This window comes from Syngnathoides biaculeatus, chromosome 4 (assembly GCF_019802595.1).
Source record: "Syngnathoides biaculeatus isolate LvHL_M chromosome 4, ASM1980259v1, whole genome shotgun sequence".
Lineage (NCBI taxonomy): Eukaryota > Metazoa > Chordata > Actinopteri > Syngnathiformes > Syngnathidae > Syngnathoides > Syngnathoides biaculeatus.
This window is the reverse complement of record NC_084643.1, coordinates 33,231,179-33,248,839: the sequence shown is the minus strand read 5'-3', so window position 1 is coordinate 33,248,839 and position 17,661 is coordinate 33,231,179. Positions and strand designations below refer to the sequence as shown.

Here is a 17,661-nt window from a genome sequence, read left to right as displayed (position 1 = left end):
TCTTTCGGCTTGTCCCTTTCATGGTCGCCACACCATATCATCTCAGATGAACGCACATATAAGGCATTTTTATTCACTAACTGTGATATACTGTACTGGGGATTTACTGTAAGCTAAAATAATGTTATAAATATCAAAAACTATGAGAATTAAAGTAACTATTATGTATATGTGTATTTTAAAATCTACTAATATTGTATATGTTATAGTTATTGCTGTGTGGATGGGAATAGAGCAGTAATTGTGTCAATATGTGCCCTGTGAATGACAGGCGACCAGTTCAGGGTGTACCCCACCTGTTGCTCAAAGATAGCTGCGATGAATAGAATTTTTCAAGTACTTATTTGTCAAAATATATTTTCCAAGCCACTTATACGCACGAGGGTAGACGCCCCGTAGCTCAGAGGTTAGAGCACTGGTTTGGTAAACCAGGGGTTGTGGGTTTGTATGCAACTAGGGCCTCCACTCCCTGAGAAGGGTTGTGTCAGGAAGGGCATCCGGTGTAAAAATTATGACAAACATATATATGCGTTCATCTGAGATGACATGCTGTGGCGACACTGAAAGGGACAAGCCGAAAGAAACACACACTTATACTCACAAGGGTGACAGGAGTGTAGCTCTCCCAACTAACAGGCAGATGCAGATGTAGCATGGTGAACAGTTTATTGATGACGGTTAAGGGTGTGATCCAGAAAGTGTTGGCAGGCAGCGGAGTGGACGAAACAGGTGACTGGCTTGTTGGCAGTACATGACAATTTGTTCCATAAAATTTTTAAACAAATTACATTACCATTTCTATTTCTTTTTTTTTTTCCAACTGTTATGAAGCTATCGTGACACTTTTGACGTTTTGTTACAGTCCATGATTGATTTCAAACTCATGGATCATTAAAGTCAATCAGTTGGAAATACACGATATGAAATAGTGAATATGACTGCAATAATGTCTTATCTCTCTTAATAATTTAAAAAGTCCTCTGTTACATTTCAACATCGTATTATTTTTTTAACGTGTTGTATATATTCAGTTTTAACTTTTTTTTTAATGTTTTAGCACGAGACTGATTTTTTGTGACTGTAATTCCACCGCCATCAAGTAGAGGTCAGCCAAACCCCGAGTTCCTGCAACTTTAACTTCTGCCAAACAAACCAAAATGGGAGGCGCCAAAGCTTGACAACAAAGCGGCAAATGCCTTTTCCAACAGGCAGTCTCAAGAAGCTCAATTTTCTTTAAAAATCTCACCTTCCAGAGCGAGTTTTCAGTCGCCTCGACAAAGTCCGGGCATTAAATAAGCATTCTGGCGTCCCCCCCCCCAATCTTTTTGGTCGTCCAGATGTCAACATGGCCCCAAGGAGCGAGCAACTTCTTCTCGTGTTGTCCATCCTGGAAGGTGAGCTTTCAATTTTACCGCCGCGCAAAGAAAGTCACAATTTTAAGCTGTTTAGTCGCTTTTGTGTCGTGTTTTTAGTGTAAATACGTTCTTTCTCGCTCGTCTCCTTTGTAAGCTAACGCTCTTAACTAGTAATTACTTGTTTCAAATTTTAAACTCAAAACAACACGAGAGGCGTCAATTTAATACAACAAATATAAACCCAAAAGCCGTATTCGAAGAAGTTGTTAAAGCAGTTTTAAATGAGGATAAAACAATTAGCTATATTTAGCTGTATCTGAAGTGTCAGCGCACGAATTAAGTGTCAATTAAACGGGATATTTTATGTGGTTATTGCAGAAAAACCCAATTTGTTGTGTCAGGTATTGTGTTAAAGATGGGAGTGATGTTGTGCTAGGTTGCTGTTATGATTGTTTTGGTGGCGTCTGCAGGTCGCGATTTCCCCAAGCTCCCTCGGCTCAGCCTGGAGGTTCAGGCGAGTTTCGACGGCGAGCAACTAACCACTGACCCTGTGGAACACCTGGACCAGCCACACTTCAGCACGGAGCTGGCCTGGGAGCTGGACCGCAAGATGTTACACCAGCACAGGCGAGTTTGCTCTGTGTGGCACGCTGGGTGTATAGGGCTGTGGGTGTGACCACGTATGTAAGTGGGTTAGGGTAGGTGTGTGGATGGCCGTGAGCTCGAATATAGAGAGTTCTGTTGGAGTTGTTGGATGTGGGTGTTTGGTTCACAGTGAGTAAGGCTATGTGTGTGTAGGTTTTGAAGGACGTGTCAGTATCTAAGCCTGCCATCTCGTTATGTACCCATAGCACAACACGTTCCCTTCTTTCACGTGTGCAAATAACCAATAAAACATTTGATATTCACGATTTATGTTCCTTGGTTTCACAGCTTCGGACGTGTCCAAGTATCCGGTAGTGTCAATCAAGCCCTACGCAAAAAAGCTTTCTGCTTCAGCCAATTGCTCCAAATTTTGTGAACAGGTATTAAGAAGACAGCAGTTTCCTTTATGAATTTTGAGGCACAATTGACTTTGAAATCAAAACAAAGGTCAGAGGTCAAAGTTAACTCAGAACAAGTTCAAAATTATAAATGCGACAAAGCACATGGAGTCACCCGTCGAATTAAAGGCCTTGATGAGATCTTTCCAGATGTGTTCTGAATCATCTATGCAGTGTTTGTGGTGCCAATTTGTTACATCAACAATGTATCATTGGAACTAGATGTGGCGATGTTAGCAACGCAGGTGACTCAAAATCGCCCACATTAAAAGCCCTTCTTGATAAAAGTTAAGGTTAGCACTCTCATTCTGCCCTGTGTGAATAGTGTTGGTGGTTTAAGTTTTGCTTCGTAAAATGCTTTAATTTATCACTGAGGTCACTTAATTGGGGTCACGTTGTTAAACGCTTATTAGCTTCCCAGTGACGAGCACTGGCTAAGTATTTAGTACATAAACACACATGATGATTTGCCTAGGCACACACAAATGTAACCAGGAGATCTTTAGACTTGTTTAGCCTCATTTGCTAAAATGTTTCATGACCCAGTGCCAACCGTTGCAATAGGGCCTTGTATGAGAATGTAATCCCTTGACGAAACCCTCGTGTGTGCGTGCAGACTGCAGAGGACCCCCATCAAGGTCCAGTGCTTCGCTGTGGATCCCAGCAACAGCAGCAGGGAGAATGTGGGCTACATCGTGCTGGACCTCAGATCCGTGCAGGAAGTCCCGCAGGTCAGTTGACCGCCGTGGTGTCAGGTTGGTGGGCTCCCTCTTAACGTATCCGTCTTTGCATGTGTCGTCAGGATCCTCACTGGCACGTTCTGCTGAGTGGCAAATACACCAAGAAGAAGCCGTCGCTACTCCTCAGCATGGTTCTGGAGAACGACACTAAATCCACGCTGCTGTCGGTGCCGCCAGCCACTCCCCAATCACCCCAAGAAAAGAAGGCCCCAAAAGGTGCTTTTTTTGTTGTTTACTGTTTTGCCTTTATACATGGTCGTGCATTCAGTCAGAACATCTTTTTTTGAACATCGCTGTGCATCATTTTTTGGCATTTATTTAAAAGACAGCCATGTGAAGTAAATATTCAAATATGACTGTGCCTCCATCTTGTGGTTTCCTGGTACCAGAAACTATGATGAAGTGTTGATATGCTCCATTTCTACAGAAATAGTTATTTGCCCCATTTTGTGGCACATAAAAGCAATTATAAATCTTTTGCAAGATAGATATTTTCCAAACCTCAATACAGTGGTACTTTGAATCAAGAGTTAAATTTGTCTTTCAGCATTCTCATAAAATGACTTGAAATGCTGTCAATCCATTCCCATGTCTTAAAAAACACCAAGTAAGTTTCCAGGTCTGGAAAAGAACAGAAACTACCGTATGCATTCCAAGACTGTTACAGCGCACTTTTCTAGAACAAAAGAATTATGGAAGAAGAAAAAAACAGATTGATCCGATACTCAATTCTAATTGGTTGATTGAATTCTATCCTGGCGAAACGGTGGCGCAGCTGTAAAACGTTGACCTCACATTTCTGACAAGAACAAGAACAAGAGTCAGGTTCAATTCCGGCCTCGCTAGTGTGGAGTTTGCATGTTCTCCCCTTGCCTGCGTGGGTTTTCTCCGGGCACTCCGGTTTCTTCCCACATTCCAAAAACATGCGTGAATTGGAGTCTCTAATTTGCCCCGAGGTATGATTGTGAGTGCGACTCTTGTCTGTTTCCATGTGCCCTGCGATTGGCTGGCAACCAGTCCAGGGTTTACCCCGCCTCCTGCCCGATGATAGTTCGGATAGCCTCCAGCACTCCTGCGACCCTTGTGAGGATAAGCAGCTAAGAAAATGGATGGATGGATGGATGAATTCTATCCTTCCTACGTCTCAAGTAGTACCTATCAAAGCATCATTACATTGTTCCAAATTAATGCAGCGTTAGATTATAGGAGCAAATATAGCAAACCGGACTGTCAGATGTTCTGATAATTGTGAGGTACTCAGAGAGGACAAAATTTTGTTGAAACAATAATGTGTGGTTTAATCATTTACTTTATTTGGTGACATTTAATGAGTGTGGTGGTGCTGAGGAATTGAACGAATAAAATGAAGCGACGTAAGCGGCATAAATAGTTAACTGTAATATTTAAATAGGAGAAAAAATGCAGAGATAACAGACTCGATGATTAAAGCGGGAGAACACTGCACAAAAATTGATGTTGATGTTTTGAATGATATCATGCTTCCATTTTATACCGCCATCCAGTCAACGATGATTGCCCGAGATTGCCTTCGCAACTCAAAAGCTTGAGTGAATTCTCACTCGGCTGTACATTATCACGATTTATGGGGCCAGTCACTAATCAGCGAGTGTAAAAAAACGCTAACCAATTACCGATCTGATCACAAGATGGAGCGATGAGTATTTAAATGACCTGTTCATCTAGTCTATATACTTGTGTACTAAATTGTTAAAAAAATGTATGTTTACAATAAATGTTCATCTATTTATGCCTGTGTGAGGTAATGGTCTTCTATTAGATGCCAGCAAGTGCATAGAGCTTACAAACAACCACAAGTGGTAGAACTAGCTTGCTTGGCTATGTGACATTTTGTTGATGGCTTGCGAGCCGTATCGTATTAAAAGTACCTGAATATACCTCAAGCAAGCGTTACACGAAGTACTCTCCTATCCTCGGCATCAGGGACCATTGCCACGTTTTTCCCTATTTACTTATAATACAGTCGGCGCAATCCACTCCTGTTGACATCCCCACGGTAATGGCTGTATTCGGTTGCATTTAAGTTGGAAAGATAGAGCTCAATAATCGTAAAAAAAAAACGGGATGTGGTAGTATCGTAACACAAGATTTTATTGCAGTAGTCGGACATAGTGCAATCCTGAAAGAGTAAATTTGCGCATTACGTGTCATCTTGTCTCTCCCATTGTGCCCTTTTTAAATAACTTTACTGGCTGTCAAATATTTACAGTAGAACCCCAAAAGGCATGAAAAAAAAATGTAAATACTACTATATAAAAATAAACTGCATTTTGGATTCCGATATACTGTGCACGACTGACTAAAAGTCTGTGTTGGACCAATTGGCGAATTATGACATAAAAAACAATCAGCGCATCAGCAAAGCTCCCCTGGGAATGACAGAATGAAGAAAGGATTTTTAAGAAGAAAATTTTTGGTAGCACTAGTAACATTTTGGGGGATCATTGTGTGTTTGGACTGATCAATGCCTAAATTTAGCTCTTGGGTAATTTTTCAGGGCCAAAACAAGACTCAGCTTTTGGGTTAGTACTTTGGAAAAGAACAGAATCCTTTGAAGCGGGGTCTGGAGCCATGAAGTTGTGCGTTTGGCATTGTTTTGAGCCAAGAAACTACTGGTACCAAGAACTAAAACTCTCTTCTGTCACACTTCTTCTGTCTGTCTCTGTCACACGCATTGCGCTCCTGCACCCCGCTTGACCTGCCCTCCAGTGCCCAAGCGTCTCCCTGACAAGCTGGACGCGGTCCTGGTGCCAGAGCAGGGTTACCATCAGGTGGGACCCGACAACGTCGCAACTGACATGTTTGTGCTCTCCGTCACCGTGGCGTTTGCCACCAAACTGGAACAGGTGAGGAAAAACTCCCAGTTGTGACCACCAACTTATTGTGGTGTGTTTAGTCATCTTAGAGTGTGTGTGTGTGTGTGTGTGGTGTGTGTGTGTGTGTGTGCGTGTGCGCGCGTGTATATGTGCCTACATGTATGCATGGATGTCAATATGTATTGTGTGTGCATATATGTGTGTTTGTACATACGTTTGTATGTATGCAAATGTGGGTGTGTGCGACTATGCATTCATGTTTGTATGTCGTTGTATTTGTTGGTATGTGTTTGTGTGGGTGTGTAGTACTTGTGTGTTTATGTGTGTGCGTGTGTGTACGTGTTGGTTTATCGGTTTGTGGTTTTGTATTCATGTGCGCCTGCATTTTTGCAGCTAATACCCACCACGCTAAAGCTCTCATCGGAGGCCGCTGGCTTCTTCTTCTTCTACACTCTGCTGGGCAACGACATCAGCAGCGAACCGTTCCACAACCTCCTGTCACCAGATTTCCAACCTGAGCGTACCTCTGTGCGCATTTGCAGCAGCGAGCGTGTCCTGCGCACCTTCATGTCACAGCAACCCCCTTTACAGATCCATCTTTGCTGCGGCACCCGCTCACTGGGCAGCACCGACGTGCCCCTGTCCACGCTGGCCGGGTTCCCTTTGGGCCTGGAGGATGGGGCAGCCACGGTGGAGGGCGTGTTCACATTGCAACCGCCCTCCCGTGTCAAGCGCTCACTCCCACTTATCCCTGCTGACCTGCAGCCTAATGTCAGTGTGGCCGTGACGCTGCGGCGTGAGGATGTGGTGCCGCAGCTGCAGGTTGACAACACTCGCTAACGATAAACAAAGATTACAATAACTGAAGTAACCACATACTGTACATAAATATAGCAGCTGAAATAAGTATTTAACATGTCACAATTTGTCTCACCAAATGCATTTCCAAAAGTGCTTTTGACTCGATGTTTTCACTAGATGTTGGGAAGAACCCAAGTAATGCATAGATACAAAAGAAAGTAGAACAAATAAGATCAGAAATAGTTGAAAATGACACAGGAAAAACGTATTGAACACATGAAGAAAAGGAGTTGCAAAAACGCGTCAAAAGCAAAGACAACGCAATTATCGAGACAGAGCAAGTTACAATTTAATTTCAATGACCATAAATTTTCTTCCATGAGATTCTTGCCCCTGCCGATATGGCTGGCACATTAGTGTTCATATCTATATAGGTGAATAACTACTTGACGTAATTACACTGACATTAACCATTAATTTTCTCAAATAGACAGAATTCAATAACATATATACTCTAAAATGTGTTTTGGTTTTTTTTGACAAAAATAACATGATCTCTTGACCTATTTTACCACATCCATCATAAACCCTATTAGATGGTCGAAGACATGGAGCCGAAACTCGTTGAGAACAGATTTCCACCTTATGCCACGAAGTGCGCAACCAGTTTTCAGATTACGTCCATTATTCATGGAGTCAGTGGTCGTCAAGCAATGCAAGTAGAATCACAACATACACGCTTCCATTTATTCATACCAAGACCGTTCGCAAACCGGAAATATATAAATAGTGATGTTCTCTATGGAAATTTTGGACGTAATCCAAATTGTTCATAAACTGGGCCTTTCATAACCTGACGCGCCACTTTATCTCCAGGGGCATTTGAGGGCGATTACCGCTTCTCTACCCAAACAACCCACTCAGTCACATCCATTTACATAAGGAATAACACATTAACTTGACTTTTTGGGGGTGTAAAGAACAGTAATACATAATCCTAATTCACATTACAAACATTTTTTTGTTGGCTGGCTTGAATGGAGAAATCAAAAATCCATTCATTTAAGTGTAGTGTAGCCCCATCTCAAGGCACAACTCTTGAACTTGTATGAACGTTTTCCTTGTCTTCCCACAGACTTTGGCCAACAAAGACGGAAGTAAGAAAAAATCATGCGCAGTCTTCGTTTGCACAGCTGAGGACCAACCTATCAGTTCAACTCCATCCAAAAACCCTCCTGATGTTGCATTGTTGTCTCCTCAAGTCACTTGTCTTCCCTCGCACATCCACCAAGAGATGGAGAACCACCAGGAGGCACAGTCACATGGTACAGCCATGTCCTCCTATAGATCTGTTGATGCATTTCAAAACAGGATGTGATGCTCTGACTGTTTCCAGTAGACGTGGAGGCGGTCGCCCCGAGTCAGGCCCAGGGAGATGGCGCCACTAGCTCAGTCCTCATCTGCCCCTCCAAACCGACTATTCCACAGTCTGCACATCACTACTGTTTCTCCCTGGACCTCTGCAGCCTTAGACAGACTGGACTCACTCACACCATTGCCGCCACAGTCAGGTTAGCACAACAAAACACACTTTGCATGGACAACTACAATAATACAAAGGACAACTGAACACCAAATTGCAAGGTTTCCTCTCATGCAAAGAACTACAAGGTCTTGAATTTAGAGGCATACTTCTTTCGAGAAGTCCAGGATTCTTAGGGGTGTTGTCTTCAGTGGTAAAAATAGGTCGTTTTATTTAGTTAGTTAATTAGTTAGTTAGTGAAGTGTAAGTACCAAGAACTAAAAGCTCCTGAAACTGCACGTGGAAATAGAACATTTTGTGTGGGCCAGTCTTCCGTTGTTCTAGGGTCATTTATTGGAGTCACAAGAAGATCATGCTAAGAGAGTAATACTTTGAAACGTGCTGGGAATATTTTGAGTGGGGTTTTCAGCACTTTGTATACAGTCTCTGATTTTAAGTTAAGATAGAGAAGTCCTAAAATGGAGCAACTTGCAAAGTTATATACACTGTATGGGTGTGTGTGTGTATGGAGTGAGTGTGCTCCCTAGTTTCAAATACATTGCCAAAGATGAACGGTTTGACAAAAAATTTTATTCTCCCAAAAATACCATGTTCCAGACTCCAGAGATAAGCTTTTGTATTCTTCAGCGTTAACTGCAGCCACGCCGCTCTCTCTCTCTGCCTGAGTGGTAGATATAATAGAATAACCATCATGACATGGCCTCCACGTCAATGCGCCACATTCAATATGCCCAACCCATAGGCACTTCAAGCACGTCTTTTGGAATTTGTGTCTTTCGTCACCGCGCCAGCAAACAACAGCAGCTGATTCTGGAACAAAGAAGCTTTGTCAACGGTAGTGGGAATAGAAACTAATAATCCGATATTTGTTACATCGGGGTCCGTTTTATCGATGTTCCATTACTTACACACACACACACACAAACACACACACACACGCAAAAACACAAAAGGAAGTTCCTGCATCTTTAGGTGGAAATAGAAACTGTTGAAGGACCATTGTGTTGTTGTACAGCAGGAACTATTGCCTAAATTTTGTACCTGCAAGGGAGCCCTAAAGCCAGCAATGAAAATCTGAGAGTAATTTATTACTCTCTTGCCCAAAAAGCATTATAAATGCCTTTCAATGCCAACATGGTGTTATTATAAAGCACCACTTCTATAGAAGAGCTCGGGTCTGAGCACAAAAACTGCAAACCTGTGAGTTTTCCAGTGATTAACAGAGGTTCCCCACAAAAAAAACTTTAAACAGATGCATTCATGAGTACCAAGAATCATTGATGCATGGCAACACAAAACAGTGGTGTATCAAGATTTGAGTGACCCGATTTGTTTCTCAAGAGATTTTATTTTGATTTTTTTTTTCCCACTTGTGGGAAAAAATTCGCGGTATGAGCATGTTATGGTCGAAGTGTACCCAACTCAACTCACTTTAAAACAAGCAGTGGATTTGTAGATCACTGCTTCAAAAATGAGGCCCCGTCCGTTTGATGTTTAGTATCAAACTACATAAAGCAAAGAGAATCAGACTTTTTTTTTTTTTTAATAACCCCAAATTTTGCCCAAGGAATGTCACTGCTATCTTAAAGTTTATTATATAATGGAAAATGCCATTAATGAGGTAATGATTTATATTGATAGTTATGGTTTCCTAACGCTTAAGCAATGGATGTTTGAACACTAATGATCATACAGTACATGTCCACAAACCTTATAAAAATACTCAAAAGATTATATACCTTATCATTTGCAAATACTATTATTATGACTATGAAAACAAATCCCTGGATAGTGATGACTCTGACACATTTGCGTCTCTAAGACTTTATTATAATGGCACCCAGTGGTTGAGGTGGCCACACCAGATGGGGCATAGGCCTTGATTGAATTATTATTGAAGTATTTGGTCATGTTGCACAAACAGGTTAATTCCTTACATTTTATTGAATGACTTAATTACTCTGTTTTTATCAAGTACAATTTTATAGAGCGCTAGAAAGAGGAGGGATTCTCAATTTCTCACAGGTTTTCGGTAGTCATGGCAAATTTTAGTCTTAATCCGTTGCAACATAAACTGCAAGTTTATGGACTTTAGGTGTAAGATATTTAAGGTTAACAAAGGTTTTCTCTGTTCTGTTCAGGTACTCGTACGAATTCTTTGGTAGCACAGTGCCCGTGATGACCAGTCGTCCTGTGGAGCTGCACAGAAACACGGACTTGTCTCTGCCGCACTCATATTGTGCCTTCGACTTTGCTGCCGTGCCACAGCAATTGCAGGACAACTTCCTCAGGTAGCAACATAACTTATTGGACCCGTTTTCAAGTTATTATATTTTGCATAGTTTCCGCCACTTTAATCTTTAAGATCATCAAACAAATGTAACGAAAGTGAATTTAAAATGCTGATTTTAAAACAGTGATTTCCTTCATCAAGGTAAAAATATTTCCCTGGTCCTGTGTTGAAAAAGTAACGGCCCCCTTATCCTAATAACTGGTTGGGAGATCCTCAGCAGAAACAACTGAAATCATCGATTTTCTATAACTGTGAATGAGTCTTTAACATCTCTGTGGCTAGATTTTGCCTCACTCTTCCTTCCAGAATTGTTTAAATTCAGAAAAAACTGAATATTTTCCACCATTTTCTAAGGTCATGCCACTGCATTACACTAAGAAACCCACTGCAACAGATTCACACCACGATGAACCCGGACAAGGCCCACACAAACGCCAACCCCACACCCCACCTGTGAAAGTCGGGAGAAGAAACAGCACTTGGGCCTATCCATCAAAAAAGAAAAATCGCCCGCCCCATGCGAAGGCCCCAGGCCCCTACCCACGCCAAAATGCAGAGACCCAGCGCATACTGCCCAAAACAAAAGGCCACAAGCCTAACACGGGAAGCCAAGCCAAAACTCACACACACAAACCATGCCAAACCCGACGCCATGAAGCAGCCCCACAACAAGCTCAACATTACATCCCCACTCCAGCCAAAACGGCAACCACTGAATACCAAGTCAACTGCGGCACCCCAACACACACCGGCCTTTAGCCTACAGGTCTAACACTGATACTGGCCACAGAGAACCCGAGTCAAGTGCCCACCCCAGTCCACGGCGTGGGCTGACGAGAAAATGGAAGCCCACATCCCATCCCCACTTTCGTAGTGGAAGACACACCAAGTACTCTCCTGCCTGTCTTTCTTATCACCTTGGCTGTAGTTGTCCAGTCTTCTCAACGCTCCTCTGCCTCACTGAGAGTATGCCTCACCTCTTCCTGAAAAGTCGCACAATTCACTTCCTTTCTCATATTCCACCACGTGATTCTCTGCGCTACTTTAGTCTTCTTCAGCTTCCTCCCCACCACCTGAGTCATCCTCCACACCACCATCCTATGCTGTCCAGTCAGACTCTCCCCTACCAATATTTTATAGTCAGTAACGTCTTTCAGATTACATTGTCTGCACAAAATGTAATCCACATGCATCTACCTCTGAATTTGCAGATCACCCTACGTTCCTGCCTCTTCTGGAAGAAAGTGTTCACTACAGCCATTTTCACCCTTTTTTCAAAGTACCTTTTCTCTGTGCCAAATTTATCCATCACTTCTTCATCACCTCTGTTTCGTTCAGCAATATCTCCATTAAAATCACGACTCTCTCTATGTCTGGGGTGCTCACAAATACTTTGTCCAGCTCCGTCCAGAATTTCTCTTTTACCTCAAGCTCACATTCTATCTGTGGGACAAAGCCATTAATAACATTATATATAACTCCCGCAATTTTAAGTTTCAGCCTCGTCACCCGATCTGATGTTTTTTCACCTCCAAGACGTTTTTAGCCAGCTCTTTTTAAAATAAGACCCTCTATTTTTCTGCTCGTGTACACGTGGTAAGATAATTTGAACGCTACACCCAAACCTCTTGCCCTACTGCCTTTGCACCTGCTCTCTTGCTCAAACAGTCTATTAACATTTCTCTTAATCATCATGTCAACCAACTCCTGAGATTTTCCTGTCATAGTCCCAATATTCAGAGTCCCATTATTCCGGTCTAGGCTCTGTCTTTTCCTCTTCTCTTTCTGCCGAAGAACCCACTTTTCACCTCTCCTTGGTCTTCGACTCACAGTAGCTCAATTTCCACTGGCACCCTGTATTTTAAGGGTGCCAGCGGCGGGCATTGATAACCCAGGCCACGAGCGATCCGGTATGAAATTTTTTGGATGAACGCTCATTTTTGTTTGACAAAGTTATAAGATGGATCCCCGTCGTGATGCAGCCTTCTGTATTTATTCCTCCTGAGATTTTCCTGCAAAGGTCCCAACATTCAAAGTGCCCACATTCAATTGTAGGCTTTTGGCTTTCCTCTATTCTTTCTGCCAAAGAACTTCTTTCCACCTCTCATTTTTCTTTGACCCACAGTAACTAAATCTCCACTGGTGCCCTTTTGTTATCTTCAGGCAACAGGCAGGGTAGACTATGACTATGACTATGGTCGCCATCTAATCGCAGACTACATATAAACACAACCAGTCACGCCTCATTCACACCTACGGGCAATTTAGAGCCTTCAATTAACCCACCATGCATGTTTTTAGGATGTGGGAGGAAATCGAAGCACCTGGAGAAAACCCACGCAGACACAGGAGGAACATGCAAACTCCACTCAGGCGAGGCCAAGATTTTATCCCTGGTCCTCAGAACTGAGAGACAGATGTGTTAACCAGTAATCCACTGTGCTGCTGGTTTTCAGATCATAAGATGAAGAAGAATTTAAGACAAAATTTCTGAATTCCAGCTTTTATTTCATCTTATTTGCATAAGAAATGTGTTTAACTAAGGATAGAGCACTTTTTTTTTTTTGTTGGAGACTAAGTCATCCAGTGACCAAATGGTAACTAGTTTGAATCCCAACTACGACTGGTCTTATGTTGAAATGTATTTGGTCAAGACACTGCACACTAATTTATTCCCAGTAAGCCTTTCAGCAAGTTGCATGGCACCAGTCGCCCATTAGCACATGAATATGTGTTTGTGTGTGCGTGTGTGTAGTGTGTGTGAGTAGGTGAATGTGAGGCTTTGTGAAGTGTTTTGGGCGCCGTGATGGTGTCGATAAAGCACTGTATGAGTCCGGTGCATTTACCATTTCGTATTTCTTCAGTACACAACAAAGGAATTGACTTTGCCGTTCCAACACTTTTGAAGGGGTAGGTAAATTACTCTCTTCAGTAGTTAAATTCTGGAACAGAAATTTAAACACCTTCACATGAGGCTCATCAATAGTATTAGATAGCATACAAACCTAAAGAACACACTAGCACAAACTGATGTGACATTACACATGGGCAACCAAATATGCCCACTAGGACTTTACATAAACAGTATTAGGTCATTCAACTAAACATTTGCCTTTTAAACACAATAGTAAATGCAAATGCAAATTCATGGATGACAACCAAATTCTCCTGTTTTACGGAACCAGAGTTCCTCTGGTCTTGGAGCTGTGGCACCAAGACAGGAGCAGCAAAACGGATCTCCTGATTGGCCGAGCCTCTCTGCAGCTCTCCCACCTCCTCGCTGCCGAGAGGAGCAGACATCCAGCGAGCATGAGAGAGGCAGCTTGGCGCCAAACCCACCAAGACCGTGTCCCCTTCTTCTCTACTCTAAGGTGTTGTTTGCCACTTGTTTGAAATGATATTCATTGTTTTCTCTCTGCTGCAATTCATTGGACATTGAACAAATCACTATCTTCTTTCCTGCGGGCTAGTTCCAATGAGAAAGTGGCAGAGTTAAGTTATACGGCAACGCTGGACGACTTTGGACTTGTCAATGTGAAGGACATCCCCGTGCCTGATTCTGCAGAGAATGAACCTGCACCACCTCTGGAGGATACAGCCTCTCCGCCAACCCACCACGCGCCATCCTCTGGGCCACCTGCACCACCCTTACCCACAGGTCCCCCATACCCCCGAGACACCATGGAGTATCGTACAGCCCTCGAGCTTGAGCTGTGGAAGGAGACTCAGGAGGATCTTTTCAATGATCAGGTAGATATCCATTTTGTGACCATTGTCACATCTGTGTTGACATCCATGTATTGTTGTCTTCATTGATGGGTCCGGCAACTCCGGTGACGCATTCGTCGAGCTCATTAAGCAAAACACCGTGTCGGTGGGCGTACCAATTTAAAAAAAAAAAAAAAGTCACGTGACTGACAAGCTACTGGAATGGTCGTGCAAAACTGCCAAAACGTGTTGACCAGGAAGTGACACATCTGGATTTGTGCCGAATGACGGTGAAGATTGTTGTGTGCTATTTTGGATCCATATTTTCACCTTTTATTGGTTTGTGGTGGCAGTGGAGCTGTCAAAAAAGTGGAGCGTTTCTGTGGTTCAGGATTATTTTAATTTCACAATGGCAAATCAGGTTGATGACTCCCTTTTCCACTTTGTCCTCCTTTTCATTCAAGTTAATGATATTCCCCAAAACTCCTCAGTGAAATCATGTTTTACATAGTTTGACTAAGAATTTTATTTGCAGGTGAAATGTTGGCTGTGCTCCCAAGAACTGTCATACACAAATAATCCTCAATGTTAAGACACAACACAGCTCGACATGAGAATGAAGATTCTGGCAATATTGCGACACTTTTTAAAAAATAATTAGTTGTCGGACGCAAAGCTTCAACTGCTCCGATGACATGCGCCACTCTTTTGTCACACTGCAGTTTCCGTCCCCTGCAAGCATCAGCTCCGCCCATTCGCGAGATGCACATCATGGCAGGTAATATTGTAACGATTTCACCCCTCCTCGAAGGCTGTGGCGTAGTAAATGTACTGCAGAGAGCTGGGACCAAAGTAGCAAAGGCTACCTTTATTAACACGCTACAGTGTCGGGGACTCAAATCCTGCATTGCCAGATAGGTGCCCCTGCTTAAGCCCGTGCGTGTGCCATAAAGCCTGGCTGAAATTTGCCAGAGAGCATTTGAATGATCCAGAAGAGGACTGAGAGAATGTCATATGGTCTGATGAAAATAAAATGGAACTTTTTGGTAAAAACACAACCTGTTGTTGGAAGGGAACGAATGCTGAGTTACAGCCAAAGAACACTATACCTACTGTGAAGCATAGGGGAGGAAGCTTCATGCTTTTGTGATGTTTTTCTCCAAAGGGATCAGTATGACTAATCCGTGTAAAGGAATTAATGGGGCCATGTGTGAGATTTTGAGTGAAAACCTTCATCCATCAGCAAGGACATAGAAGATGAAATATGGCTGGGTCTTTCAGCATGACAATGATCCCAAACACACCACCCAGGCAACAAAGGAGTGGCTTCGTCAGAATCATTTCAAGATCTTGGAGTGGGCTAGCCAGTCTCCCAGGTCTCAACTCTGTTGAAAAGCTTTGGGAGGAGTTGAAAATCTTTATTGCCCAGCAGCAGCCCCAAAACATCACTGCTTTAGAGGAGGTCCGAATAGAAAATGGGCAAAAATGACAGCGACAGTGAGTGGAAACCTTGTGAAGACTTACAGAAAATGTTTGACGTGTCATTGGCAACAAAATGTATACAGCATTGAGATTGTTTTTTTTTCTTATTGACCAAATACATATTGCTAATTTAGGTTATTTTTTTTCCTCATTAATGTACATGCAGCCCCCCATATTGACAGAAAAAACCAGAACTGTTGAGATTTCAGCAAATTTATTAAAAAAGAGAACCTGAAATTTCACACAATTCTGTAGAAGTTGTCCTGAATTCCCTTCTGGCCTCCTGGATGAGTCATTGCTGTTCTCTTGGCGTAATCTTTGTCGGCCGGCCACTGCTGTGACGTTTCACCAGTGTTCCATTTTTTTCTTCATATGACGATAATCGCTGATTTTGTCCTATTTAAGTTTCATATTTTTATTGTGTGTGTAGCTTCGGAAGAAGGAGTTCAGTCATATGCAGGCTCTGGCAGAGGAGTGGATGCGAAGGGAACATGAGAGGGAAGCCTGGGTGAAAAAGAAGGTAAATGCAACATGTTCGTGCTCCATGACAGAACGTAGCAAGTAACGTAAACACCCAGAGATCAAACAGTTCAAGCTTTGTGCAAATGAACAAAAATGTGGTGAGACGAAAATTGTGTTCTTAACCATAATCCTATTCTGACTATATTGGAAAGGGAGTGATTCCCAAACATTGTGAAAGGGACTCAAGTTATCCTTATCTGACCATGAACTAAGCTAAAATCTTAAATAACTTTTAAGATTACATACACGCTATTTCAATCTTTTATGGTGTGCTGTAGGAGATGGAGTGTAGTCGTTTGGAGGAACAGCTTCAGAAGACTCTGGCTGATCTTGAGAAAAAAGAGAAACATCTGACTGAAGCAGAGCTAAAGGTTCTTCTCCATTAAATGTCCTCCTATGTCTCTTTTTCAATGTCTGCCCCAATGTGTCCTCTGTGACGTGTCCTTTTCCTGTCTGCCATGACGTGTCCTCTATTAATTCTTCATGTATCTTCCGCTATGTGTCCTTGATATAACCTCCGTTACGTCATGACAAGTTTATTTGTAAAGGTGTTAATCAAAATAGAGCTTCTAAGAAGGGAAAATCTCAAAACTCTTTGCGGGGAAAAAAAGAAACCTTCAAAAGTAACCGCTTATGTTGGGGGTCCCCCTTCCAGCATGACCAAGCTACATTGGATGTCGACTGGACAACATTTATCACATAGTCTACAATGTTGATTAGGATGACATAAGAGTCAATTTTTGGGGACATGGTGCTGCAGGGTAGAGAGCATCAGTGGTTCTGCCTCAGACCTGGTCCCGTTGGTCAGACTAGAATCCTCCATAGCAATGACTCAGAGGGAAGTGGTCCACCTCACATCTTGTCCCAGTCAGTCGGTCGGTGCAGAATCCAAACAGCAACAGATTCATATTCGTTCATTGTTATATTGCACTTTCTCTAAATAGGAGAGGAAGGTGGCAGGAGCTAGGACATGTGGAACTAAAATAGGGTTATAAGTACTTTACTAAATGATAAAGAGTAGAAAAAAATCTTCAGTCGAGATTTAGATGCATCTACTGAGGTAGGAGTTCTGATATCTGCGGCTAGGGCATTCCAGAGTTCTGGAGCCTAAATAGAAAATGCTCGAGACACTGTGAACCTTTTTTTGGCTCTCGGAATCACCAAAAGATGAGTGCTTTGAAAGCGTAGGTTTTGGGATGAAATATATGTTCAGCTAAGTCAGCGAGATAAGAGTACGCAAACCCATGTACTAGTTTATGAGTATGTAACAGAACTTTAGAATCACATATCAGGTAGATTGAGAACCAATGCAAGAATGG

The 17,661-nt window shown here is 42.5% G+C and overlaps 1 protein-coding gene across 6 annotated transcripts in view; it reads left to right on the top strand.

The window, feature by feature from the left end:
* Positions 1 to 1,124: 1,124 nt before the first annotated feature.
* Positions 1,125 to 17,661, top strand: part of cep120 (centrosomal protein 120) — a 51,949-nt gene continuing 35,412 nt past the window's right edge. For 5 of the 6 annotated variants that reach the window (XR_009794497.1, XM_061816216.1, XM_061816218.1 and 2 more), the window contains exons 1-13: positions 1,125 to 1,394; positions 1,826 to 1,982; positions 3,015 to 3,129; positions 3,201 to 3,354; positions 5,887 to 6,023; positions 6,387 to 6,815; positions 7,930 to 8,119; positions 8,191 to 8,365; positions 10,479 to 10,628; positions 13,816 to 14,001; positions 14,101 to 14,380; positions 16,251 to 16,340; positions 16,621 to 16,713. Coding sequence is in view for 5 of the 6 variants with exons in the window: in XM_061816216.1 (XP_061672200.1) it covers positions 1,346 to 1,394; positions 1,826 to 1,982; positions 3,015 to 3,129; positions 3,201 to 3,354; positions 5,887 to 6,023; positions 6,387 to 6,815; positions 7,930 to 8,119; positions 8,191 to 8,365; positions 10,479 to 10,628; positions 13,816 to 14,001; positions 14,101 to 14,380; positions 16,251 to 16,340; positions 16,621 to 16,713 (2,205 nt within the window). In the remaining variant the exon portion in view is untranslated. The remainder of the gene's footprint in view (positions 1,395 to 1,825; positions 1,983 to 3,014; positions 3,130 to 3,200; positions 3,355 to 5,886; positions 6,024 to 6,386; positions 6,816 to 7,929; positions 8,120 to 8,190; positions 8,366 to 10,478; positions 10,629 to 13,815; positions 14,002 to 14,100; positions 14,381 to 16,250; positions 16,341 to 16,620; positions 16,714 to 17,661) is intronic. The other variant, XM_061816219.1, reaches the window with a different exon arrangement.